Source organism: Falco peregrinus, chromosome 10 (genome assembly GCF_023634155.1).
Source record: "Falco peregrinus isolate bFalPer1 chromosome 10, bFalPer1.pri, whole genome shotgun sequence".
Lineage (NCBI taxonomy): Eukaryota > Metazoa > Chordata > Aves > Falconiformes > Falconidae > Falco > Falco peregrinus.
In genome coordinates this window covers 22,222,890-22,249,715 of record NC_073730.1, presented here as the reverse complement: position 1 = coordinate 22,249,715, position 26,826 = coordinate 22,222,890, and the positions used below count along the sequence as shown (strand labels likewise).

Genomic DNA, 26,826 nt, shown 5'->3' with positions numbered 1-26,826 from the left:
TAGGATTTATTTTGGAACCATTATTAGCCAACAAGGTTGAACGTTACAGATAAATATCTGAATCTTTTAAATTTTTTTCTCTGCAACATGTCTTCAGTCCTCTTAAAGCAATTAATTAACATGTCCCAGGATCTGATTCCAAAAACAACAAACAGCATTTAATTACATTATATAAAATATTTAAAAATTTTGTTTGTAGTGTGGGAGAATTAATCCATCTTGTTGGTTTCTTTTAGTCTCCGAATATTTATCAGCTAAAAGTAATGCAATAATTGGCATGAAATTAATCTGAAAAAAGGAGTGCTGGAAAACATTACTTTTAATTTGTTTTTAAAGTTTCCCCCCAGTTAATAGAGGGATGGAATTCACACAGTGACTAGTTTCTAAAATGAGCTTTCTACACAACTCAAATTCAGATTGTTGTATCTCTGTCACATGAATCCCAATCTTCCAGTAACTAACTTCCTAAATAATCCCCACCAAAAAAACCCACCCAGAACCTGAACCCACAGAATAGATGATCAGACCTATAATTGTCCATGTTGGGCATGGGTGTGGGCTCCAAGGTGTAGAAGCAGCACACAGATTCTGTCAGTGGAAGCTGTGTGACCCCTTCACGCTGTTTCATAAAGCAGCAACTCGTGTACCTCTTACAGCTGTGCTGTGCCTCCAGCCGTACTCGGGACTCAGAGCCAAGGTGCTGGTTAAGGTTTCCCCTCATGGATCAGTGATACAGGGAAACAGTTTTCAGGACTTCTGGTACTGGACTAAACTCATGTTAGCCACACACTGCGAAGTTCTGATCCTGTAGAAATTCATGCATATTTGTCTTACATCAGCAATCTTTATGCTGACTTAAGTATCACCTGTCTATCCATTACTAGGCCTAGCACTCTGGCCTTTCAGAAAAATGTGGTTATGTGCCCACACCTAGTCCTGATGGCACTGGCACTGTTAGGTGACCCAGCAACGCACGGAGCTGGTACTGGCAGTCTGGAACTATGGCATCCGTGTAACATTTCATCACCTTTTCACGAATCCCGTTCACTAAGAAGTATTTGCTTGAATTTTCTGTTTCAAATATAGTGATCTTACTTAAGTCTGGTTCACTGACTAATTCAAGATGCCTTTCAGGGGCAAGGGAAGCAAGGCTGAAGTGACAGGTTAGCTCATCTATCAAAGAACAGGACTGCTTTGGTTTTCTCCTGAATACTGACAAGGATCATTCAGGAATCTGCATTTGTCCTGGGCACGTAGAATTCCCTGAACAAATTACAGTATAAAATGTCAACACTAAATTCCAATTTGTGAGAATTTCTACAAATTATAACAAAACACTGATGATAAATGCCGTGATGTACTGCCAGATTTCATCATGAATTCTCCCAGGAAAATAACAAACCAAATCAAATATTCCAGACAACATAAATACCTTCCACAGCACACCATTTCAGTTCCCCTGTCGTTTCAGTTGGCCAAGACACACTTCTTCAGGTTCTGTACATTGCTGGTCTGTCTTACTCCAGAAGTGGTGGCATTCCAGTGGTACATGGAAGTAATTCTTAAATAAACTGCTGATCTAAAAATGCAGAAGACAGCAATCCACTGAAAAGCTATGCTCAATCCTGACTTTTCAGGCAAAGTCAGATTAGTTTAGATACATATACTTAATTTAAAAGAAAACCAAACTGTTTTAAGAGAGGCTGAAGTTGTCCCTGAGACCATATGAAATTAAATTATAACAAAAGAAAGGCTGTAATCAATCCCGCCATTGATAGATGTTATAATGCTTGCAGCTTGCATTAAAAAAAAATAATCTTAACATAAAGGTAAACTCACCTGGTCATAAAAATGGAAAAGGTCATTTTTTAATCTAAAGAATATAAAGTGTCTTTACTTCAGGTTTATTCCCCAGATGATGAAGGGGAAAACTCTAGTTGCCATGCCTGGAAGAAGCTATCAATGAAAATCTATGAAAGAAGCCTTTTGTCTTAAATGCAGTTAACTTCCTTAGTTTGCTCTTCAGCCACTTCTTAATAAGTTACACAGTGTCTCCTTTCAAAGAAATAAGGCCACAAAACAGAATAGCAGAAAGAAAAATATTCTGTGATTTTAAGCTGTATTTCCTGGGTTTCAGTCAGAGAAAATACAAATCTACCATTAAAAAAAAACCAAACAAAAACCCACCAAAAAAACCCACCACCAAAACCACCCACCCTACCTCTTGAGTGTGCAAGAATGGTATAGGTACTATATATATAGATATATATATATATAGTATAGGTATAGTTGCTATGCAACTAAAGAATCATCAAGATTAAAAAAAATAATACTCTTACTTCTATTCAGATTTATCACCAAATGTACAACTTCAGCAGATATCCATTATTTTTTAAGTATTAATTTGTGGAGTAAGTAATGAGTGTGGGTGATCACTGTCATGGAACTAAATTAGTATCACATCTGCAAATGTGAAGGACATCTCAAAGGTACTGTGAATATCATACTGTTGATTCTGCTACAAATTATTACCTTAAGATCATTAACCAAATTGCTTCCCACCCGTGCAGGAAAAATAGTCTAATGAAGGAGCCCAGAGTACAGACTAAAAGATTTGTCTCTATTATTTGCAACAACGAGTTTTAGATTCATTTTTATTTACTTTCACTGGACATTGATTTTTAGAGCCGAACTGGAATTGGTGACCTGATTATTATTAATTTCTAGTACTTTACATCAACGCTGTATCTAGTATTGAATCCTGTTATTTTCCTAGAGATCTACGCTGTAAGGGTTAATGCCTTTGATATTGCTCTTACACTGTTAAACACATCTGACTTGCACATTTTAGAATAAGATAAAAGCTTGTGCTTCCGTGCACGCTGCAAAGATTTTGGAGAGTGTGCGTGCCTCCCTCTCTTTTGTCACAGGAAAGACAAGCCGTCTTGCCCCGGGATCCAATCCTAGCCTGTGCTGAGCACTAGCACCCCAGATGGGAAGCGTTTCCCTCTCTGCGCTCCCTTTGGCAGCCTGCTGTATGCACAACACTCACTCCTAAACTGGGACATGGAGGATTTTCCTCTTGCCTCCCCACACCAGCAGCCAGATGGCGGGGCACAGATAGCACCACACGTCCTGAAGGCACTGCAGTGCTGCTGCTTTCCTTTGTGGCTGCTCAGCAGCGTTGGTGGGAAGGACACAGACAAGCCTTAGTGCAGTTTGTAGTAACTCAAATCCCCATCCACGGGCTTATCGGCAGCAGTGTGAGTTTGGTTCCTTGCAGATGCCTCTGGGTACACATGCACAAAAGGAAAACTGAAGGTGCTAGTGAGAAGAGCCCTCTTTTAACCCCTCTCCTCTTTATGGGCCTTCTGGAACTCACAGAAACTTAAAGCTTAATTCCGAGCCTTATTTTAACTAATATGAATAAGTTTTGCTCCAATTACAGAGACAGATCATTTTCCTATAAGAATCCTCATTTGACTGCCAGGCCATTTCCCATCTGCGATAATTTGCCTGAAAATTGGCATCTGAAATCCTTTAATTTATTCCTTTGGGTACAGCTTTTAAATCTAGTGTTTTCTTACCTCCCTCTCTCCACTCTCAATTGCTTTAAATCAAATGCAAAGGAGCAGTTGTTGCTAGTTACATTTCCTGGGGCTTATGAGGGGCTTGACGGAAGAAGGGGTGGCTGACAGGATTGTAAACGCGGAGACAGTCATGTGCTGTGGCCCATATGCCAGAATCTCACCTCATTACCTTAATAACTCAGTAACAAAATGCATAAATGGTTTGGAAAACAGGGCTAGTATGGAGGTCAAGGAAATGGAATCCTGGGAATAGAAGGCAAAAAATGATCCAGAAGTCTTCATAGTCCTGGCACAGCACCTTGCCCATCACTCAATGTATTAATGACACTTCATTCACCCTTCAAAATATAAATTATTTTACAAAGCGTGTGAGTACACGTAGTTTTAGTGGGTTGATTTATGATGGCTCTTCATTTGTAGAGGGAGAGGTTGACCAGAACGTGATACGGGGTGGCCTTGTTTTTCTGCCTTGTTTCTTTTGAGGCAAACACTGCTGTATTTTCAGCTTTTGCTGTGGGTGGATACCATCTGTGGGAAAATGTGCACTGAAGAGGCAAACAGTAGATGACTGACGTTGGGTAGAAGTGCTCACCCGGTTGCTGTGCTGGCAGGCTATTAGGCAGGAAGTATAGTGTATTTTCCAGAGGAACTTCCCTAGGCTCCCCCCAGCTGTGATATTAACATGCATGCAGAGTCTGACAAAATACTGATTAATGTCCAGTATCAGCCAGTGATAAAACAGCATCTGTTTTAATGTTAATAAATGAGGTGGCAAGCAATTTCCGTATAGAAATTACTCATGAATTTCATTTGCTGGTGACACAAGCTAATTGCAGAGTTAGAAGATAACACAGTACCGTTAATTTGGGTTACGGTGTAGTTACTCAAGCCAGAGTTCAAGTCAAACCTTACTAGCATGCAATCTAGGGGAATCCAGAACTCCCACAAAAGGAGAAAGACTTCAGACAAAAAGTCCTAGGTATCTAACTGCCTTGCAGAGTTCCTAAATCCAAAATGGAACATTTGGAATGTAGCCTGAAAGCCTCAGTCAGCTGCAGAGTAGTCTTGGAGAGGTCTAAAGCCACCAGCTGTTTTGCGTTGAATTCACCACCAGCTCAGCCAGTAGACCTACACAGAAGCCTTGACAGCACCCATCAGGCGATGCCTGAACCCAACAGGGTGCTGAGACCGTGCTCCTCTGCCTCTATCATCCGCCAGGCCCCGTGCGCCAGGTGTTTCTGGAGCATTTCTGAGAGGATGCTGCACAAAACCAGTGATCCGTTACAGCCTGGAGCTAAGGGCATCCACATAGGATACGCTGGTGTTAGCTTCAGAGCTTTTGATGTAACGTGGAATCTCTGTCTTCAAAAGGGAAGTGCATTTCTAGACTATCCACTAGTAGAATATTGATAACCTAAGAGATAAAGCACTTTCTGGGAGGAACCGGCTTCAAAATGTTGCTTCAAAGAGGCAACAGAAGATGTAACCCTAGGTAAATACCAAGTTACCAGAGTGAAGAAGGAGGACCACTGTAGAATCATAGAATCGTTTAGGTTGGAACCTCTCTCCATCTGATCCACCTACCCCCTTGTACCTGTATACTTTGGGTTTTGTGTGGAGGAAAACAACCAACCAACCAACCAGCATTCCTACAGAACCTCCATGAGAAATCCGATTCTGCTTACCACCATCACCCACTGCTAATTTCAGGGCACAGCAGAGGAACAGGGAACAGACATACAGTGACCAACCTGCTTTTTGCTCTCCCAGTTCATGTTCTGCAAACCCAACGCAGGCCTTCAGAAAGGGCTGGGGTGGGGCAGCGGGGGGAGGATCCCAACCAAATCCACCAGGAGGTACCGGGCTGCGGTACTGGGCAGTTAGCGTCTTTCCTGTGACTGCATTTGTTCAAAGTCTGTTGGGAGATACAATTTCAACTTTATTAATCCTAACTTTAAAGCAGTAAATTTACACTGAGTAACAGAGGTTTACCTCGAGAACGCAAGAGTAACATCTGGCTTCAGTGCAGAAGGGAAGAGCAGTTTAAATGAGAGGCAAAGGCCTATTTGTTCAGTAGTTCCTAAGAAAGAATAAATCACATTGAAATGTATCCTATTAGATTTACAGTAACCATGCAACTGCTTCATTGAAGAGATTATAATAAAAGGTCCAATGTATAACAAAATTATGTGAAAAATTAGCTGAAAATTGAGATCTAATAGTTGCAACTTAAAAAAAACCAAGTTTCTATATGAAGGGTATTTCTTACCTTACAAATATGTTTTCTGTAGGTAAGATATTGAAGGATTTCTTTTCACTCTTAGGTATTCCAGCGAGAATATATACAGCAAATTTAGAATCCATCATATTCTAGAAATGTAATTTTATTGTTGTTCTGGCCGTGTAAGATTGATCACCGTGTTGTGTTACCAGGAAGCTAGACTGACTGAATTAAAACGTTAATCTAAGGTACAAATGGAAAGCAGCAGCAATATCATACGTTACCACTGCATATACAATATGGAAAACGGTAAAATAAGAAAAATTAAGAGAACTGCGTAGGTGACAGAATTACACAGTAAAAATAATGACCAGATCAGAATACTGACAGATTGTGGACGCATTCAATTGAAAGTGAGCTTAAATATTAGCTCTTCAAAATGAAAATAATCAAGGCTATATTAGAGCTGACAGCCCTGAATCTGCATAAGATTTCTTGCTGCATACTACGGTCCTGTTCAGCTCAGGCTTTAACACAGAGCAGTTCCAAGGCTTCACTAAATGGTAATATTTGGATTAACTTTTCTGCCATTACAAAATAATTTGTTGGTAGCAACTGGGGAGCTTGGTACAGTTGGGTTATTCTGTCTGGGATGGCCCACTCTCTGGGATAAATTCAAAGAGAAGGTTGTCAGCCCAAAATGCCTGTGCCCAATGTGAAAACGTAATGGGTAAAGTTTAACGTAGAGAACAAAACAAAAGGAAAATTAGTCAGTCACTCTGGCTTATTACAATACAAGCGTGCCTTTTACAGAAAGTAACATCAAAACATTAAGGTTAAAACTGCTAAAATGAACTTTATCCTGAATATCTAATTGGTCTTTGGCATATCCTGTGTGTCACCTCACGAGTACTCGTCTCCTGCTGGTTAATGCTGACAGGCTCACAAGGTCAGAAGGATACTGTGAGCGACCGGTTTTAATTTTTAGCTTAGATACATGAAAGTTGCCATTGTAAAATCAAAAAGAACTTATCTGTGCGTCAGATGTTTGATTATAAGCCCTGCAACAGCAGACCATCACTGACCTGCCATGCAAATACTCTCATTGAAGTTGTACAATCAGAACCTTGTGCACCATGCTGGGAATATTCAACTGAGCTGATGTGACACAGATAACCAGCCACCTTCCCTCCATCTTCCCCCAGTTCAGTAAATACCTCTGCGAGGCTTTTTACAAATCACAGTCTAGATATAAATCTCTTTTAAGCAGTCTGCTTTGAATTTCATAGTAGTAACACAGCCCTGCAGCACTCTCCCTTGTTTTTGAGCTGCTGCTGTCCTTTATTTAACTGGGAGGAGGGGATTAAAGGAAAGCAATAGAAAAAGCAAAAAAACCACCTTTGCCCCATTCTGTTGTATTAAATATGCAAGAAAAATACAGCTACCTAGAAATTCGGTTTAACTGGCATGAAAAGCACATTTGAGGCCATCCGTTTATTAAAGATAGCATCTCTTCAATCAGTAAAAAAGAACATCTTGGGCTTCCATCTATTTTCTCTCTTTCACAGGGATCCTAATCATCTTTCAGTACCTTATCATTATTACGAACCTTTGGGACCTGATGAATGCACAATGTACATTTCACACGAGCGGGGACGAAAGGGCAGTCATCATCGTTTCATCACAGAGAAACGAGTGTTTGAGAACTGGGCACGGACATTCAACATTCACTTTTTCCAACCAGACTGGAAACCAGAACCACTCACTGTAAATCACCCTGAGGTTAAACCGGTGGTCTGAGGGATGAACGCACATGACTGCAATCACAGTCACCCACCGTATCAGCCTTCGGGGTGTCGGATCTTCTGGGACAGCAAAGCAGCCCAGAGGAAAGGGTTAACAGCACTTGCAGCTGGTAACTGCAACAGTCAGGAAGTTACGATGGAGGAGCAATGCGTATCGCGAGTACTTCCTGCCGAACTGTGCATTAATCCAGTATATAGCCGCCTCTGGCCATCTGACTTCCTCTATGTGTATGTGATTCGTGAAAAACAACTTGAGTCTCATTAGCGGATGGTTAACTCATCATGGATTTTTAAAGTATAATGCCACTGAATTTTCATAGTGAAAACTTAACAGTATTTATTTAATGGAGGTCTTTATGCAACCTAGGCCAGCATTTTTCTAATTCACAGTTACGTGGTTGTTTATCTTTCATAATCTTTCAAATTCAAAATTAGTATCGCTGATGGTTTGAAAGGCCTAGCTTTTTATTTATAAAATTTGTTTGAAAAATAGAATTCTATATAGCATGTAATTAATATTTGATCTGGAAATGTTGCATTTCTTTTAAAAATTTTGGGCTCCGTTCCAGCCTAAAGCCTTTAACAGCAAGAATGGTCCCATGTGCAGATCTAGCTAACTTTACATTCTGACATCTGATGTTAATATGAAAACGGTAGTGAAAATTCTGTTTGATATTAATGTGCATTTGCTGCTGTGCTATCAAGCTGCTGGTTTTTAATTACGGGTGGGAGGAGGGAGGGCAAAGTCTACCTAAAAAAACCACTGGCTATACCAGCATGCTTTTCAGTGGAGAGGCTAAGGCTGGAGGGGTTTTCTTCTGTTTTGCCTCTTGTAGTCTTGCAGGAGGCTGAGGGAGCGACCCTGCTGAGGCAACAGACGACAAACCAGGCAACAACTGCTTGAAACACGACCAGATTTCTGAAATGAAGTTAAAACTACCAGGTACTACCATACCAGCCATACTAGCCAAAAAGATTACAACACTGCACCTGCAAAAATCTCTGCCTTCCACTGTCCCAAGATCATCACTGATCTCAGAGATCCTGGGTTGCACCAGCTGGGACCTGGGAAGAGTCCCCCGAGTACAAAATTGTCCCCTTGAAAAGAGCAAAGTTTGGTAGTTTTCTCGTGAAGTACATGTGCATGGTGAGTCCCTGCAAGCCAAGGGATGGACAATGCTAGTGCTGTATATGGAACCTCACAGTGTGAATGACTAGGTTACGTTTGGCTTGTGAATAAAGGAGATTTCCGTTTCAGCAGTATTTTTTCTTTTGCCTCACAAATATTGAGTATCTTAATTTCTTTGAAGTATCGATAGCAGTAACTATTGCATGAAACATTATACCTCGGGACAAAAGGTGTCTCTCATTAGACAAATACTAAAGCTAGAACAAAGATACTACCTTAAAGATGTCTAAATCCAAGAAGCTGAACCTCAAACACAATATGTAGAACTGGGACCAACGTCACTATAATTTAAACCAACTCACAACCTACGGCCTTCCTCTTTCCAAAGGTGGACAGCAATAGCTGCAGCTGCCCTACAGATACCCCGACTCTCTGGGGACAAAGGGAACTGCCCTATCGGGGGCAAAACAGTGTTACCCCTGTAACACTGCCTGGACCTGAAGAGCAGGCTTCCAAGAGCCACTCTACTTGCTGCAGCCCTCCCCACTATCAAAGAGCAAGAAACTATAACTTATTTTTGCCTTAAAAGCTTTCTTTTCGTGTTCTTCCTGGCACACACCACTCAGAACACAAACTGAAAGCAAAACTCCACTAGTGCCAGTTCCTTATAACCTGTCTCTTGTCAGCTGGTGTTCCACTCCCCCCTTGCACTGATTGTGCTTTTTTTCTTTCACTTGATTTCACAACATTCTACAAAAAACAGAATGGATTTTGAGCTAATGGGAATTTGAACATCCTTTTCAGCATGTGTACTGGGGCGTGTATCCAGCAGATATTGCTCAAATTGATGAACTCTGTCAAATTGATTTACAGATCTTTTCTAATGTGACTGCAAGAGATGGTACAGATCACAGTAGGTCCTCTGATGCCACCATGCTTTTGTTATTTTATTAGTGATATAATAATAAAAAGATCTTGTCATTCTAAAATACAGCTCTTAAGTTTTTCCATTAATCAAGGGCTGCAGGATGTGAATGCTAAATATTTAGTTATGTTATTATTAAACATAACTAAAATATAAATTTAGTTATATATAACTAAATATTAAAAAAAAAATTAGTTATTATTAAAACCAGATCATTTAAAAATAGCTTACACTGATCTATTTTAGTATTCAGCAGAAACATGGGACTCACCAGACTCTGTTGTGCTCCCCGTGCTCGTTTCCAGTCTGCAAGACTGGTCGATACCAAGTAGATCAGATGAAGCGTTAAGAATGTGAAGAAGAACCACGGGGTAAGCTGACACTGAATCTCCTAGCTTCCAACAGAGTTGCTAAGGACTGAAAATATTTCTTCTTCAGTTTCTGTTAGTAACAACTATTGTGGTGTTCTGACCCTTACACACATCCAGTTTTTTAAACAAAACACACCCCAAACTCACTTGAGTCTCATTAACCTCCTGTGAAGTTTCAGCAAGTTCCCCCATCTAATTGCAAAAGGTAGGAGGGAGTATCGCAAAGAGTAAGTCACACTTGTACATATAAAACTCACTGCAAAAGGAATTTGATGAAACCAAGGGGAGAACAAGTTTTAAATAGGATCGATCACACGGATTTATATGGAACATAAATCCAGTCCAAAAAGCACAAGTTGTAAGAGTGCAAAAGAAATAATTTCAGAGTGCTGCAATTTTAATTTACAAATTACTGATGTGTTCTTCTATAAAAGCACAATTTTTGAACTACAGCACATCGTGCTACATTTCAGCCTGAAGTAAGGTTTTATGGCCTAGTTATAAAACAAACAGATTTATGATAGAAAGCGCTGTCAGACCAGAGATAACTAGTACAAACTAGGCACTCCTGCCATTCTCTGGTTTGTGCTGTCATCTTGCACTCTTTGCCATAATTTGATCAATTCATGATCTTCAGCACGCATCACTCCACACATTAAAAACTGTTGCAGAACAGTGTTTACAGACATCAGCAATTTTAAGATCTATGTTTAGTTCTAACTCCTTGCATACCTTATGCTTTTATGCTTGGCTTCATCAGAGCAGCTATTTTTCATCTTGAAGAACCATAGCTCTTTTGCCATGATAGGTGCAACTGGAATTGAGAATGATAAAGAAAATACCTCTGCAACTAAAAACAGAAAAACAGAACTGCTGCTTTCTGTTATTTTGGCACAATGGCTGCAAGATTGTCAGTGAGCAGCATCATGATACAAGGCAAAACCACGCTGCACTTTGAGAAAAATTCGCATCCAAAACGTTCAAGCACCTCAGAAAGACAAGTTAATACTGTTTCTTCCTGGGTAAGGAAGCTAAGGAAAGGGGAGGTGAAGAAACTTATTAAGACCAAGGTACAGCCTTAGAACTAGATTTTAGTGAGATTCAGGTCTGCTGACAGCCACCTCTGGCTCTAGCCAGTAGGACACACCATGGCAGTTTCATCTATTGCATGTACATACACATGAACGGGAGTGTAAACTGGTAAAATTCTGCAGGACGTGCTTACCTGGGTCTTGTCCTGCAGTATTTCTCAGCCGAACTTCATAGGAAACCAAGTGATTGTTACCCAGAAGAGCGCTAAGGAGACAAGGACAACAGTAATCCAAAAATAGCGAGAGAAAAACACTGGGGCATGGGGTGAGGGGAATCTAAAGAGTAAGGAATACAACGTGGTTTGTGCTGTCTAGCTGTATTCCCCTGGAATATGAGGACCAAAGTCAGGCTGGAGCCGACAAGTAGAAAGTTGTGGCTCAACAGCAATGGCTGTCCTGCAGAAGTTTCTTTTCAGTATTCTAGAAATCAATCGTGTGCCACAAGAACTCTACTCAACCATCCCTCCAACACTTCTGTACAATAATAAGCATTAACAGTTTTTGCATTTTTTAAGTGGTGAAAGGCGAATAAAAAAATATGTATGTTTTTGTGGCATATCATCCATTTGTTTTCAATCAAGTTTTCTGCTGTCCCCAATCTCTGTCCCCAGATTGTACCATATACAAAGGTGCCTTCTCTCCAAATGCCACAGGCTCCATGAAATATGCATTCCCACTTTGTGAACTGCCTTCCACCTCATCTGTTTTTATCAAGTCCAAATAATCCTGAACTTGTAGAAGCCTTTCAGTTCACAACACAACAAAGTACTGGATCAAGTTAGCCATTTACCAGCAACTGGCAGCATCTCATTTCCCCATCTATACTGAAGGGGGAATTAGCTCAATTTTTGAAAGTCTTCAGAAACTTTTTCTTCCTTCCCTCTAAGCACCCATCAGAGAAGAGAAAGAAGCAGCTCTCAAGATTAAGAATAACATGAATGCCGTGCTGTTGGTGTCAGGATTGCCAGGGCTGCAGACGTCGCTTGTCTGCCTCAGTGGGACAGTTACTCTTGCAAATCTCCCTTACAGGAATACAGTGCAGCGCCTCCCTGCCCGGGCCACTTTGCAGATCCTCTCCGCCCATGGTAAATTCAGCTATCTGGTCTTTGTTCCTTCACAAATCACTGATTTAGTACTATGTGAAAGTCAGCGCTGCTTTAGCACACCATTATACCCATCGGAAGGCACACGAGACCACGAGATCCATTCACTTCAGTAGGTTTTGTGGATGTGGTAGCAGAGAACAGAAATCAGACTGCTGAAGTGAGATGGAAATGGGATCAATTTGCAGACACTCATTACAGATTTAGAAATAGATTACATTTGTTTTCCTCTAATCAATAATGGACACCAACTTCCAGGGGGGAAAAAAAAAACACAAAAAAGAAGAGTCCACTCTAGAAGAGATAGACTATCACTAATGCTACCTGTAAAGATACTTTGGAACAGTCTGTGATCTTTGCTTATGCTAAGACAACAGCATTTCATGGTGATAGTCACATAAATGCAAAAATATTCACCTGGCATAGCCCAGTGAAATGCCAATTGGCTCCTCACTGCTCAGGGCCACCTTTCAGTCTGTTACACAAGTGTAGCTTAGAATCATATATTTGTGTAAGCGTTTGAGCACAATCATACAAAACAGCGTTCTCAAGTGTATACAGCACTTCATAGACTGCTCAGAAATCAAATGAAAAGCAGAGACGTGAGAGAACATGTGAGTATAACCCTACTGTTAACTTACAACTACTTCAGTTCAATAGTAATACATTTCAATAGGTGATCCTGAAAGAGAGCTGTAAAACTGAAATGAAACAACTTAGGTTTTTATCATCCAGGAGTATTCTAAACAGTGTTTATGAAACTCATTGCAAGACCAGTCAATGCAGTTACATAGTACAGGGTGCAGACATGAATGTACAAAATTTTGAAAACATGGGCATGCTTGGTTCACAGATCTAGTTATGTAGACTCACAAAATCCCCCCAATTTAATTCTGCTCTAGAAATTTCTATGCAAAGAAACATCAAGAAACTGCCATCTGGCTTGTTTTCTCTCTGTGCACAATGGAGGAAATATCTATACTGCACAAGCACACTGCTTGGCCTGTAAAACACCAAGGGTCTGTGAGTAAGAATAACCTGGCTGGTCCCCAGAGCCCAGATCCCAAACTGAGTTTGTCTGAAGGGCCTTCAGGGAAAACGAAAAGCTTACTAACTTTAAATAAGTAAATAAATATACAAAACACATTTACAGGCAATTCTGTGAGATTTCTATGCTGGATTTCAGACTGTAACTATTCAAAAAATAAGTTATCATAGTATAGAAAATACTGTTTCCTAAGTGTAGCACAGGGTGCTGTACAGTGACTCTGAGAACAATCTATTTCAGCTGCTCACTTTGTGCATGTAAAAATGTTAGAAATGCCCGAAGCATAGTTTGCTGCATCCCAGTCAAATTGTTGTTCTCACTTCAGTTTAATCACCTTCACTGGCACACTTACTGAGTGCTTCTATTCATAAATTGCATTTTAATAACCCACCTAAGTGCCTCCTTATCCCCAAGCAGGTAAGCTTTTGAAAAAGCAGCATCTTTGGTACCTTCTGCTACTTGCAAAATTCCATTGAGTTCTGTAGATGCTTCTATCTACCACTTCCTGCAAAAGATGGCTGGCTGAAGGAGGGAAAGAGAAAAACTGAGTAAGGGCTGAGGAGTACAATTAAGTGTAATTGCAACTGAAAAGCTCCATCAACTTCACTTTAGCCACTTTTTAAAGGATGAAAATACATGCCTATAAAATTGTAAAATTGATGAAAAATATTCATTACAATTTAAAAAGAGAATCAAAAGCTGGATTAAAACCTGAAAGCTAAGCAAACAGTCTAAGAAATTCTGCAGGATTCATTTCTGTATCATGTTTACACATATCTATAGTGTGTCTGCATTTCTGTACAGTCTGTCTACAACAGATCTTAGTTCACTGTTGCATTAGGAATAGCTGGGGTGGAGGGGGTGTCTGATTTTAAGAAAAGTCACCGTTGTATCAGATTTTGGATATGAAGTCATTGCTTTTGAAGGGTGCTACCCAGAAAACCCCCAAACCCAACACACCAACACCTTGTGAAGAGACCCAGAGATCCAGCACTAGGAATGCTGCTCAGACCTGTTCAACTCCTCCTCTCTGAAGGAGGCACTTCCAGCAAGCAGAGCCTTCATCCTTCACATCACGTCGCACCGTTGTCGTTTGTGCAGCAGTTATACCAAAACTTCTCATCAGCAGACTGGGAAGAAATCTCTGTTATTATTTATCACAGAATATCAGTTTACACAGCTATAGGGACAGTGGTGTAGGAATGCTTGTTTTAAGTACAGATTAATTCCTATTCCTGATGCTTAGCACATGCTACTGAAAACAATTCCTGCTGTTCACCAGAAAGCACAAGAGGTGCAGCAAGCAAGTGCTTACCTCCTGATAATGGATCATTTTGTACCTTTATCTTCTCCAAGCCTAGAAGATGTATGTAGGAAAAAAATAATAAGGTTTTAATACTCAAGAGATGTACTACACTGCTGTTTCTATTATTTTCTGACATCAGCCCTTAGAAACAGCTGGAAGCCTCAATGGCTGCCTTCTCTGCAGCCCTCCCAGTCAGTGTATACACACAGCTCTGACAAGTTCGCTACCCCTAACCCGAGGCTACAATGCCACAATCAATCTGAAAGAGAAGAAAAAAGGACAACAGAAATGTTTATGCACTCAGATTTCTGTTCTGTGCAATACGAAAATGCTCAATACCATACTCTTAGAAAAATATATTTGCTCTGATACTATGTGATTACAAGTAATTCCTAATAACTTCCAGAGATACAAATCTAGCATTTACATCAAGTATGCATCATGTAAGCTTTATTATGATTAAGCTAGAGAACAGGTTCCAAAAGCATACTGCAAAATCTTCTCCCTGCTGACAGACTCGTTTCTATACATGCACAGAGTTGCTCTTCTCTTCACTAGTATCAGTCTATTTACACACAAAACCCTTTTAGCATACGCTCATCAGTAAATATCCAAGAAGATCAATATGCCAAAACAGAATTTACAAGACCTAGGTGATAAAGCTTATTTTCCAAGGGCTCAGAAACTACAGAAAACAACAGTGCAATTTATAACATTTTTCATCCTCATGCCAGAATCTAATTTCTTCTGTGCAAAAATCCAGTGCACTGAAAATCCTGAAAATATCCAATTCCATATTGTACGGAGTGAAAATACAACGCCTGTGAAGGGTCTGTAATGGATATGGTGAAGTCAGTTTGACTTTTTCTGGCATTTTTTTAAGTAGATTCTGTGAGGTCATATATTTTTGTTTCACTTTTGCCAACTCATAGAATCCTAGACTCAAAACTGCCTAAGGTGAAATGACTGATCTAAGGGTTGTATTTAACAAGGAAGAAAGAAGGAGAAAAAAAAAAAAATCAATATATTCTAGAGTATTTTTATTTTTGTGAAGAAAGCTTTCAATACATCATGCCAAAGTCTGCAAAGTGGCTTAAGTTTTTATTGATAAAATGACATCTTAAATAATGTTCTGCACAATGTCTAGTTCTTTAGTGATAGGTTGACTACTTCTAAGATTTACTTTGAATTACGGGAGAAAGAATTTGCCTATTTACCATACGCAATCAACCTCAGAAATTCTGTTACTATGTTTAGGTCCCTCCTCTTTTTCAAATTTAGCTGGAAAGAAAAATTGCTCAGAAAAACATTAAAATACATTTAAAACAAGACAAAGTAAGGAAAAAAAGTCTAACAATAAAATCATCTGTTAGACTCTTTACAAAAAAGGGGCAGAAGAGGTGACTTCAAAAGAACCTTTAGTAGAGAGATCTCAACACTGTTCTTCACTGCAGCCATAATAACACATACACAGAACTCCGATGACACCAACAAATCCAAAGTTCTTGCTTGCTTGAATTCAGAAGATGTGTTTCATGTGCTTTATTCCGTATGTTTTGAAGAAAACCATGATGATCAATGCCCAGAGTCCTAAAATAAATCCTCCAGGAGGATGCCAGTCCTTTTGTTTTGGTTTCTGAAAAAAAAAGAAAAAACCAGAGAAATACGAAGAATTTATACTTGGTTTTCACAATAAACAGGCACTGTCTTTATCAAGTCCGACAAGGAAGTTAATCCTTGCAGTACAGAAAAATTCCAGTAAACTGTATGTCTTCGTGAAGTAGAAGCATCTTCTTGATGTGGTGGAAAGGCTGATGAGGGGTGAAGCTGTCACTCAAGCAGGGAGGTTAAGTACCACAGAAAGGCCACTAGAGCTGTGCCTGTGACACCACTTTGACGGTAAGTGTCAGTGTTGTGGGACATGTTCACACTCATTTGTTTGGACAGAATTTTTCATATCTGGTCTCATGTTAATACAAGAGAAAAAAATGCTGTGAGTATGAAAAACAGTTGCTACAAGTGAAAATGTGAAAGAGAAAATAGCGTTGTTTTTCCACTACCTAGAGTGTTTGCTACAGTTTCTTTTGTACTCAGAATTATGTGAATAAACAGATATCAAACCACATAAGTTAAGATTCGCTGTAACAGGAATACCATAAAACAAAATAGGATTGTTTTTAATGTCAATCACGTTTCCCAGGGGCCTCATTGAGTCTAACTGCCTTTCCTTAATGTAGAAATATATTCTGCAATTCAAATACCTGTCTCTTCAACAATTTTTTCATCTTTGGTAAAAAGCAATACACTGAAATTTGTTAAGGCCTTTTCTGTCTCACACTTAGCGGCAAGGTAAGATAAAACCTATCTGTCCTCTTCCTCCTCCTCTTACTTAAAATTTCAGACACTCCATATTCAGTGAGAAATGGATTGCAGAAGATAAGAGCTGCTATGTGTCCCAAGATCTGTCTCCAGGGCTAAAAATAAGGTGAAGCTATATGAATATAAAATTTTAGTTAAGAATATCATAACAAAAATATCAGAATTACAATATTTAGAAGTATAACTCAGTCCCTCGTACCTCAGCAGGTATGTTTTACAGATCTTCTACACAGACAGATGATTTACTATTACAATAATAAATACTGAAGTGCTGGCTGAGCTTTTTATTCCTGCCTTGCTGAAAGATTTGCACTATTTTGTCCTTGTACAGAATGAGAAACAAGGGGCACAGAGTATTTTGGTTTTGTTGCATTTAAGTCAAATTTAAAATTTCTACCATGTGAATAACTATTACAAAAAAAGGTACTGTGTTCGATTTCTGCATGAATCTGCATATGGAAGCTTGTCGTTCTCCACTAAATGTACCAGGTGGCTGGTGAACTTTAATGCAATAAGGAACAGTTTGCAGCATCTGTTCTTTCAAAACAGCTTTCCTATCAACAAGAAAACAATGTTTGTTGATTGCTCAGCTCCTATTTTCTAAGCGACATAGTTTTAGCTTTAGGATTTTTCTTTAGGTACCATGCTTGTAATTAAAAACTGTAACAAATAGCCACATCACCTGAGACACCCAAAGAACTTGGCAGTCAAATATTAATGATTTTACTCTGATACAGGAATCACAGAACCAGCCTTACGATTTATATCAACAACAAAACCAAAGATACGAGCGACAATGGTGTCTATATATGCAAACCACTCCATTTCCTAAGGAGCACTCATCAGCTGCAGTGTATGTGCTGTTGGTAATCTGCCACCTCACAGATGCTCACAACCACACATCTCTGTATAAACATCTCAGAAAATCAGCTCTGCATGTTCAAAAAGGCTGCCAGCACACCTCGCTTCTGAAAGTAACAGCACACGACACTTCTCACACAAAGGAACTTTCTTGTTTAAATCCTCCTAATTAACCCCTAACTTCGCATGCATATTGCAGTGCCTGTTTCATCAATCTCTTTGTACTATCAATCTTTCCTTTCTTGGATCTCAGACAAATTCTTTACGACAAAGTGGCACCTGACCCTTCTAGACAAATGACTTCAATTTGCAGGCAGTGACATTAAAAGCCTCTCTCTCCTATTTTGTATAGAACACGTAATTTAATTTCTTTAAAGAATTTATATCAATAAATATTTATAAGGTGATCTATGAGTATGGTTTTACATTTTGTCATGCCTTGTACTGATGCCTCCATGGAATTCCACAAAGAAACAGAGGTGAGTGCAGCAATGGCTCTGTGCTGGGAAATCAAGGACACATATAGTTGGTTTAAAGCCATGGGACACAGTGTTAAAATGTGAAGGATTAAAAACATGAAGATATGACAAAAAAATACATATGAGGCTATTAAAGGGCTACATACTTAGTAATCTTAAAAATAATCTCAATGAGAAAGATTTACAGGCCCAGAAACTGAGATCTACATAGAAATATTAAACCATAATAAAAGGGCAAAGACATGCAACTCTATTGTACATCTGTAAGTCAATAGCGAGGTTAATTGAGCACAAAATTATACTGAAATATGCCAGTATCTTCCACCAGGGACATACAGACATCAAAACCTTATGAATACCTAAAATGGGATTACACAGACTCCTGTTTAAACCTACAAAGTATACCTGTTAAGAGCTGAAATATGTCATTTTCTTTAAATTAACTTGATCATAGATTCCCAAGAAAGTTCATCACTGAATTAAAAAATGTAATTAGTGCTGAATTGACAAGTTAATCCTTCTAAAATTGTAACCTATGTAACACAGAAAACTTCAAAAACAAATCTTTGTCCAGCTGGGCACGTCAGCTAAGCAGCTAACAGCACTGGAGTTCCTTTACAAAAAGCTGTATTTTGCACCGGTGAATCACACCCATCTACATGCAAGACTGAGTTGTTGCTTCCATGAATTATGTCAGCAAATTTTACGTATAACATAGGCTGGCAGAGAGCTTTCAGCTGGCACCATTGTAACACCAGACCCAACATTTCTTTCTTCTTGCTACAATTGTGCCACTGCCAAAAGCACTGCCAGTGTAGCCACGTCAGCAAGGAAGCGCGGCATGACGCGGCACCGCCACCGCTATGCCAGCAGTGCCGCACAAGGAACGGTGGCCCAGGCAGGATGCCTTTCCGTAAACATATGTCAGCCTCAAGCGTATCGCTGCAGAAGTTGCTTTGACCACTTTGCGTGGGCAGGCAGGGAAGAGTCACAGAGATCTCTCCTAATGGGAAAAATTATTGAAGTAATAAAGCAGCACTCTAATAGCAAATGAAAAAGTTTCCTTTTTAGATCCACATACTGGAAAAAGATTTTGAAAAGACAGAATTTCTTTCTACACTTATACCAGTTCTGTGGCTATAAGCAATCCCTACATAAACTGTCCCTTTATAACAATTTTAGGATTGATCAGAAAGCATTAATGAATACAAGTTTTTCCCAGATTCCTAAAAAAAAAAAATCCGATATTTATCTGATAAACAATGCCTCATACAGAGTCTTATTTCAGCAAGTTTCTGTGCAAGTCAGGCGATTTTTAGAAGTCATTCATTTTCTCACTTGCGAGAAAATGCTAAATGGACAAAAAAAATAAGTTGTGTTGAAGTATTTTAATTTGCAATTAATTATGTATCTCTATTATGCCTAAATTGATGTGAGAACGTGTACTATTAAAAGACTACAGAATGGCTGTAGTACTTACAAATCATGCAAGCTTTCTCATATTTGGGACTGATGTGGAGGAGCAAAAGCAGTAGCTCTTTTGGCTACATTATTCTCAATTTCATTGTTGTTGTTCCCACCTAAGAACTTGGTATACCATGTACCGCTTATGTAACTAATGTACTCAGGTTTTGTGAGTTATATCACAATGCAACCCCATTATAAATGCCCTGTTTATCCCTACAATAATAGCAGTAACACACAGGTGAAAGGCACATACAAAACAGTACAATGTGTCATGAACAAATACATTTCACAGCTTAAGGGCTAGTCATTATCGAATTGCTGGAGATTCCAAATTAAAAAGATAGGTAGCTAAGCAACAGCAAGCTTCCTCCTGTGAACAGTATTCTGTTGTACGCTCTCTAGTTCTGGTAGACTCATTATCCTGTGGAACTTAAAAACAGTTAACAGAGAGTCGCTTCAAGTACTGTAATTAAGAAGAGGATAAAACAGTGTATTTTCAAACTGGATAGGTCTGTAGGGACCCGAATGGAAAGTATCCAAGACTTTCAATGAACGTGTTTCATGAAACATGCAATACTTGTTACTCCAATTAAAATGAGTTTTATGCAAAAAATAATATAGTATTAAAGCTGAAGTGCTAATTAGATTGAGAACGGTTTAATTTTAAAATGTTACATAAGAACAGAAATAAGATTTAATACATCCTATATTAACATTGCATGTGGAAAACACGTTAAATATCATTATAATGCAACCCTACAGTCCTTTTCCAAGAGAACACCCTTTGCATTGGTGTCCTCAGTAAGGACAAAAATATCAGTACAGAAAACTTTGGGTTAAACTCAGAAACCACATTTGGGTGGTAGCAGTAGAGAAAGCAGTGTAGTAATGTAGTAATTCCCAAATGGAAAAGGGATACGCAAATTCTTCAGTCTCCTCCAGTATCTTATTCCAAACAGAGCTTTAAGAAAGTGGGCAAAACCTTAAAAATTGATGTGCATATTATCCCCGGTATGGGGGACGTCCTCCCCAACCTGAGGCAGATGGTGTGTATGTGTACCACGAGTGCAAAATATCCGTATGTAACTGCACAAAAATAAACCATTAGAAGAGCTGTGTTCCAACGAGTCCATTAAAGTGGCAGCTATTGTATTACAAATTAATCCCTGCTTAATTCTCTGGAGTTTCAGTGCAGAGTGCCCTAGACCCAGTTTTGGCCTATTTATTGCAGCACACGTGGTAGGCGATGTCACCCAGCATTCTGGGGCTGCCTGGCACACAGCAGCAGCTGCGGCACTGGGGGGAAACCCTGTGCACGCTCCTCTGTGGAGTTTCTCCACCTCTACTAGTCCTGGGAGTCAGCAAGCACTCTCAGGGAAGTGAAGCGTGCTTGTCCGTGCAGTGCTTGCCACTGGGGTGAATTTTATGTATTTTGGGGTATAAATTTCTAGGTTTTCTTCTTGGTCATTCTCCATTTAAATGAATGTTTGTATTTCTTCCATTGCAACACTAAAGGTTTTCTTTCTTGTTTCTCAAAATACCTAATTTTATGTTAGAGTATGTGTTAAAGACCAGTACTGAAATCTGGAAAAAGAAAAATCCGCATTTCAAAACAGGTCTTTGAACTCCAAGGCCAAACTCAGATCCAAGACTGAAACGACCTGCCTGCTTCTCCTCTCAGAAAAAATCCCCACTGAGCTCAAACCGAAGGACAAGGAAACTCCTTGGAAAAGCCAAATTCTGCTCTGCAGTGCACCGTGCACACTATGTATTTCCTAGAGGCACTCCATAACAATTCAGGTTTACCTGCAATTTAAAATCTCAAACTGGGCAATCCTCTCAATTCTTATGACAAAGCACACAACAAAGTTTAATCGCGGAATGAATTTATATGTATCACAAGCAAATCACAGCACAAGGTAGGTCCTCAAAGCTTTTAGTGGACGTATGCACTTCTAACTTGTCAGTTACAGTTTGGATTTGGGGTCCTCACAAGGGGGTGGGCGAAATCAAATACCTCCAGCCATCTAGTAATAGTTTAATCCTCTTTTGTGCCCACAGCAGATTAAAGTCATAAGAAAACTCTGACAGAAACAGTGCCTGTTAATCTGCAAAACAATTTAAAGCACTTTTGTCTAATCTCCCAGTCTGTATTTATTAACCGCAGCGCCATGATTACTGATATTTTCAATATTAATAAAATAATGAATAAAGGTCACTCGCCAACAACAAAAACTCACGAAAGATATGGGAAAGGACAGCAGTTAAACTAAATTAACATATCAATGCCAACAACTGTATTAAAAATATTTAATTTGAAAACTGTGTAATCACTGTAATATAAACTACAATACTGTTATGATAGTTTTTAATTTCCTTCTAAAATATGTAATCTATAAGTGCTTTTAAGAAATTAACTACTAGTTATTATTCTCTACTTCCAGTGTTATCTCTCAGCATTTCATAGCACTTTAAAGTGCTTTTAGTGGTTTAACAATTATTCATTGATTTCCCAACCTGTGACACAACACACAATATACTACTTCTAATCAAAGGGAGCTTTCCCAGCACCTGGGACCCAGCGCAGTTTAAATCCCAGACAAGCCAGTGCTCAGACAAATGATGCCCGCCTGGCAAATACAATAGGGATTGTACCAGGGGGCCTCCAAACCAAGGCGTGTGATGTGCTACATCCAAAGCTAACACACACAGCTCCGTACGGCAGCAGTAACCATTTGCATCCATCTTCGACAGAGTGGCACAGCACAGGTCTTGCCTCTGCTGAGGTACAAGAGCTGAGCTCTTACCTGCTCAGGTACCAGTGAGTTCCATAATGTAACTCATGTATGCTTTAGGGTAGAGATGAAAAAAGTCACAATATAAACTCGTATTTAGGAAAACACTCAACTACATCTATTTAAGGTATATTAAGCAGACTGGGTTTTTTTGTATTTTAATCAAATTCATACTATTACATGAATATATTGTATGATCATGATTTTTCACAGAATGGCACGTAAGACCACAGCAAATGTATGAATTACATTTGCAAATACAAAGCTTCGTGCCAGCTGAAGCATGCAAAAATAGAAGATGAGCAGCTTAAGCAGACTCAGCATTCAAAACTTGGCCACCCTTACTTTGAGAGGCATCCTTCTTTTTTAATATGTTTACATTTAATTAACTTAAACAAGAAAAGGAACATTAGCAAAAACAAGACTAAAGGCATTCAGTGCACAGTGCCATGCCACAGACAGAAAGATAAACTGCAAGGTCCTTACGCTGGAGGGGGTCAGACAACGGCAAAAACATGCACTAGCGAGGCAGACCTCAGTGGAGAGGAGCATCTAAAAATGACCAGATGTAAAAGCAACTCACTCTCTGCTACCAAAACTTTGGGTGAAACAGACAGAAACAGCAGCTGCAAAGAACAAAGGAGACTAAAAGGGTGTGTAGGAGCTACTAGAGGGAGAAAAATATTTCATAGTCACAAAAATACAACTGTAAATAGGGCCAAGCTATTCTCAGAGTACTGTTCTTTTAAGCACGACACCCAGTCTTTCGAAGGAGCACAGCACTCCCACCTCCTCCGTGGAAATCTAACTTGGATTTCCCATAGCGTCTCTCTGGAACAACTCTCACCACAAGGTGAGTCCATTCAAATGCTTTTAAATCAATATGCTTTGAGGCAGGTTTTTTTTCTTAATCTTATAAAATTAACTGTATGCCTTAGAACTTCCATTATGAAGTATAATTTTGACCATTCGAATTCAAATGAAGTTGTTCCTGTTTATATGGAGTAACCATGACGTTCATAAATTATTATGCTATTCCTTTCAAGGTAGTAGTAACGCTTCTAACCACACATTTTTTTTCTGGATATCCCATGTGTATCTATTAATTTATTTCCAGGTGACAGGCTGTATTAACAACAGATGTTAGACAACATTAGATCTTACATTCAATATGCCATATTGAGTAAAAGACCTAATAAAATCTCTCAACAGCAACATTTTAAGAAACTGAAATCCAAATAAATATTCCTTATTCACATAGTTTTTACTGCTCGTTTCTTAAATCTCTACAACTATAATTTTAAAAGTTCTCCTTTGCCCTGAGCTGTGTGCTACATTATACGTGTGTGCAGCAGAGCTCCACATTTTCTAGCTCCAGCTTGCAAAACTCAAAACAGCACTAGATTTAAGAGGCAGGCATGAAAAAATGGATGGAGGGAGAATCAGGGCTGAGGCAAAAGCTGCCTGCACATTTATATGAGCAAGATCAAATATGGCTGTTTATTGCAAAACATTTTCATTTTCAGTGAGAAATCAGTGTGTTACAGCTGGTGATAGATTGGTTTGTTCCCCACTACCACCCAGCTTTTAAAGGCAATTTTGTATTCAGTAGTTTTGCACCGGTATGCCAGACTCAAGTTTACATTGTACATACACTCTGTGTGAGCAGAGAAAAAGTAAAAGGAAAAAACTATTCTGAAACATCAACCTAATACTTTTGGCTACTCTAGCTGCTATACAACCTCAGAAACAAATCCTAAAACATGGACACAGCAGTAACACAGACACTTATTTAGTGGTTGCATGTAATTACACCTAGAGCAGAAAGCTGTTTCATTTGTGCTTGGTACGTCAAAGAACAAGGAGTCCCAGAGAGCAGATCCATTCCTGCAAAGTTTTTGTAGGCAGCTGCCATTAAGGAAAAAAAAGCAAATTTATGGTATCGTAAATGTTCACTGTTCCTGCATGATATTTGCATGACACTAGGTTCATCAGTCAAATACCATGTGGGGCTCAACAAAGACCATCTTTCTGGAAGAAGGAATGAGCGTAGCTGAGTACACACCCTCCCAGACTACCACATGCAATAGGTACAGTATCAACATCTTTCCGAAAAGGTAAGTCTTTAAAAAAGATAAAACCACAGATGGTCTTACCTTGTGGCAAACCAGTTGCACCTTTCCTGCCTACCATCTAAACTATCCACAGGTTACTGCCCTAGTGATGTCACGGTGTCACTCAGTCCCCTGTAAGTACTGCTCATCATCTGTTTGTCAGTCAGGTATTTGTAGACAGTCTTTCGTGTGAAGCACTCCCTGCTGAAAATATGCAAACACTCACTAGTTCAAAGAGCCCCACCACTGGAGTCACACTTCTCAAGAAACACTGAGCCAGAGGAGACAGCTGTCAACATCCAGGGCCTCTCACCCCGGAGGGATGCCGAGGGGAGGACAGAGCTGGCTACAGCAGGGCTCCACAGCCGAGTAAGAAAGCAGTCATTACAGAAGTAATCACTTGCACAAAGTCGAATCACAACCTCATACAGAGAATGTGAGCAGGAATGACAATGCGGAATGCTGTCTTGTCTGTCCAACACAACTGCTCCATTACTGGAGTCTTCATTCATTTACCCCTTCCATTCATTCTTCAAATGGAAATGATTTCATCAAATTTCAACCCTCTGAATTATTTAGGAAAACAATTCCAGACAGAGCACTAGAGAGCAGCCTGCCAATATCTCTATCTCTGGCCATTCATCAGTCCTGTCAAGAGCTTGTGAGTTACACTGCCATGCTCCACACAGCATGCTATTGAAGAGTAAACAAAACATAATTAACACAAAAAAACCACCAATAACACCTCACTAAGTTTACACGGTTAAGTGGGATAAATGTTTGAATATATGTAGAGCTAACATTGCCTTCACTTGAGGAAAAGTGTTCAGGAAGGTATCTGCCATCACAGTATTGCAAAATCCGTCAAGCTAAAACTGATAACATTTATGTTTTTTCCTTATCAATGTGAGCTTATTGGTAACAGCTACTTTTTATGCTGCATAAGCTCAGAAAAAATATAGTAGATGGAAGAAAAAACCTAGCAAAACTGTTACTGCTAATTTTACTAGTGACTGAAAAAACATTTAAATAAATACTGTCTATCAGAGAAGCTTTCATGTGTAAACAATAAAAAAGTAATGATTAATAAAAACTGTTCAAGGTTATGTGAGAAATGAAAACGTTACAGAACACTGAACTGACACCAGAAAATGGAATTAAATCTTTCATCTTGGACAACCTACTATAACATACTTCAGTAATCTGCTTTATATAGAAAGGTCCTGCTCCTGCATATATTTAGTGACAGGTAACACAAACTAAGCCAAGCATTTAGTCTTACACTCAAATTACACGTGCTTACACACACACTGATGTTAATACTGATTGCAGTGAGCACAGAAACAAGCAATAAAATAAAGAATAAAAACTAAGAAATACTTTGCCCTTCACCTAAGGATCTAACAGCAACCCCACCTTTCCTCTCCACTCCACATGCACATCCATCACACACTTGGCTTTCTTACTCCTGGCATTATTATTCCAGGGACACAAATACAAAACATCAGAAACCTGTAAACTGGAAAACTAATTTAACAGCCAGAATGGATGTTGACCCTCCTATCCAGGCCTCATCTCACAAAAACTGCATGACACTATTGTACTTTCAGTGAGATAGTTCCTGTTCACAGCTTTTGGGGAAAGAGCAGCTAAGGAAGAATCAGGCCACTCTAAAGTACACGTTAAGAGAAACTGAAAGTGGATCTTGACAGAAGCCATTCAGCAGTGTCAGGAAAACTGATAAAGCAGAATACACCTCATCCCTGTAATACAGCAGACCTGTCTTTTCACTAGTTTCTACTGCAGACAAAGCCAGAAAAATTCCAAACAAGTTAGGCATAATTGGGGGATGCCAAAGGCAGCTCCTTCATAGCCCCAAAGAGACTTCTACAGAAAAATTAGCTGCAAGCTAGGAAAGAAGCCCTTCCTCTGCATATAAAAACAGAAGTCTTACTAATCAACGACCACTTTAGGAGTATTGCTTACTTTCACATTTGCTAGTAAGCCTCATTCCAAATGCAAAGCTTGTTCCATCAAAGACGACTCCTATGGAACTGCAAAACTGATCACTAAAATGAATGCCACTCTGGAACAGTATTTCTTCTGTTAAATACTGTATTTACTAAAAGAAAAAGTGATTTA

The 26,826-nt window shown here is 39.3% G+C and overlaps 2 protein-coding genes and 1 long non-coding RNA gene across 5 annotated transcripts in view; 1 reads left to right on the top strand and 2 right to left on the bottom strand.

Annotated features, from left to right (window-relative positions):
- Nucleotides 1-9,911, top strand: part of ST6GALNAC5 (ST6 N-acetylgalactosaminide alpha-2,6-sialyltransferase 5) — a 74,226-nt gene extending 64,315 nt beyond the window's left edge. Inside the window, exon 4 of one of the 3 annotated variants that reach the window (XM_055815393.1) lies at nt 7,380-9,911. In XM_055815393.1, coding sequence (XP_055671368.1) covers nt 7,380-7,611 — 232 coding nt within the window. In that variant the 3' untranslated portion in view covers nt 7,612-9,911. The remainder of the gene's footprint in view (nt 1-7,379) is intronic. The other 2 variants (XM_055815394.1, XM_055815392.1) reach the window with 2 other exon arrangements.
- LOC129785245 (uncharacterized) lies at nt 10-12,514 on the bottom strand. The gene is made up of 3 exons (XR_008749019.1): nt 11,267-12,514; nt 9,942-10,855; nt 10-1,579 (listed from the first exon to the last, which is right to left on the bottom strand). It is a non-coding gene; the product is annotated as an uncharacterized LOC129785245 (long non-coding RNA).
- A 3,098-nt stretch (nt 12,515-15,612) lies between these two features.
- PIGK (phosphatidylinositol glycan anchor biosynthesis class K) overlaps nt 15,613-26,826 on the bottom strand; it is a 68,322-nt gene continuing 57,108 nt past the window's right edge. Inside the window, exon 11 of the mRNA XM_055815391.1 lies at nt 15,613-16,225. Coding sequence (XP_055671366.1) covers nt 16,109-16,225 — 117 coding nt within the window. The 3' untranslated portion in view covers nt 15,613-16,108. The remainder of the gene's footprint in view (nt 16,226-26,826) is intronic.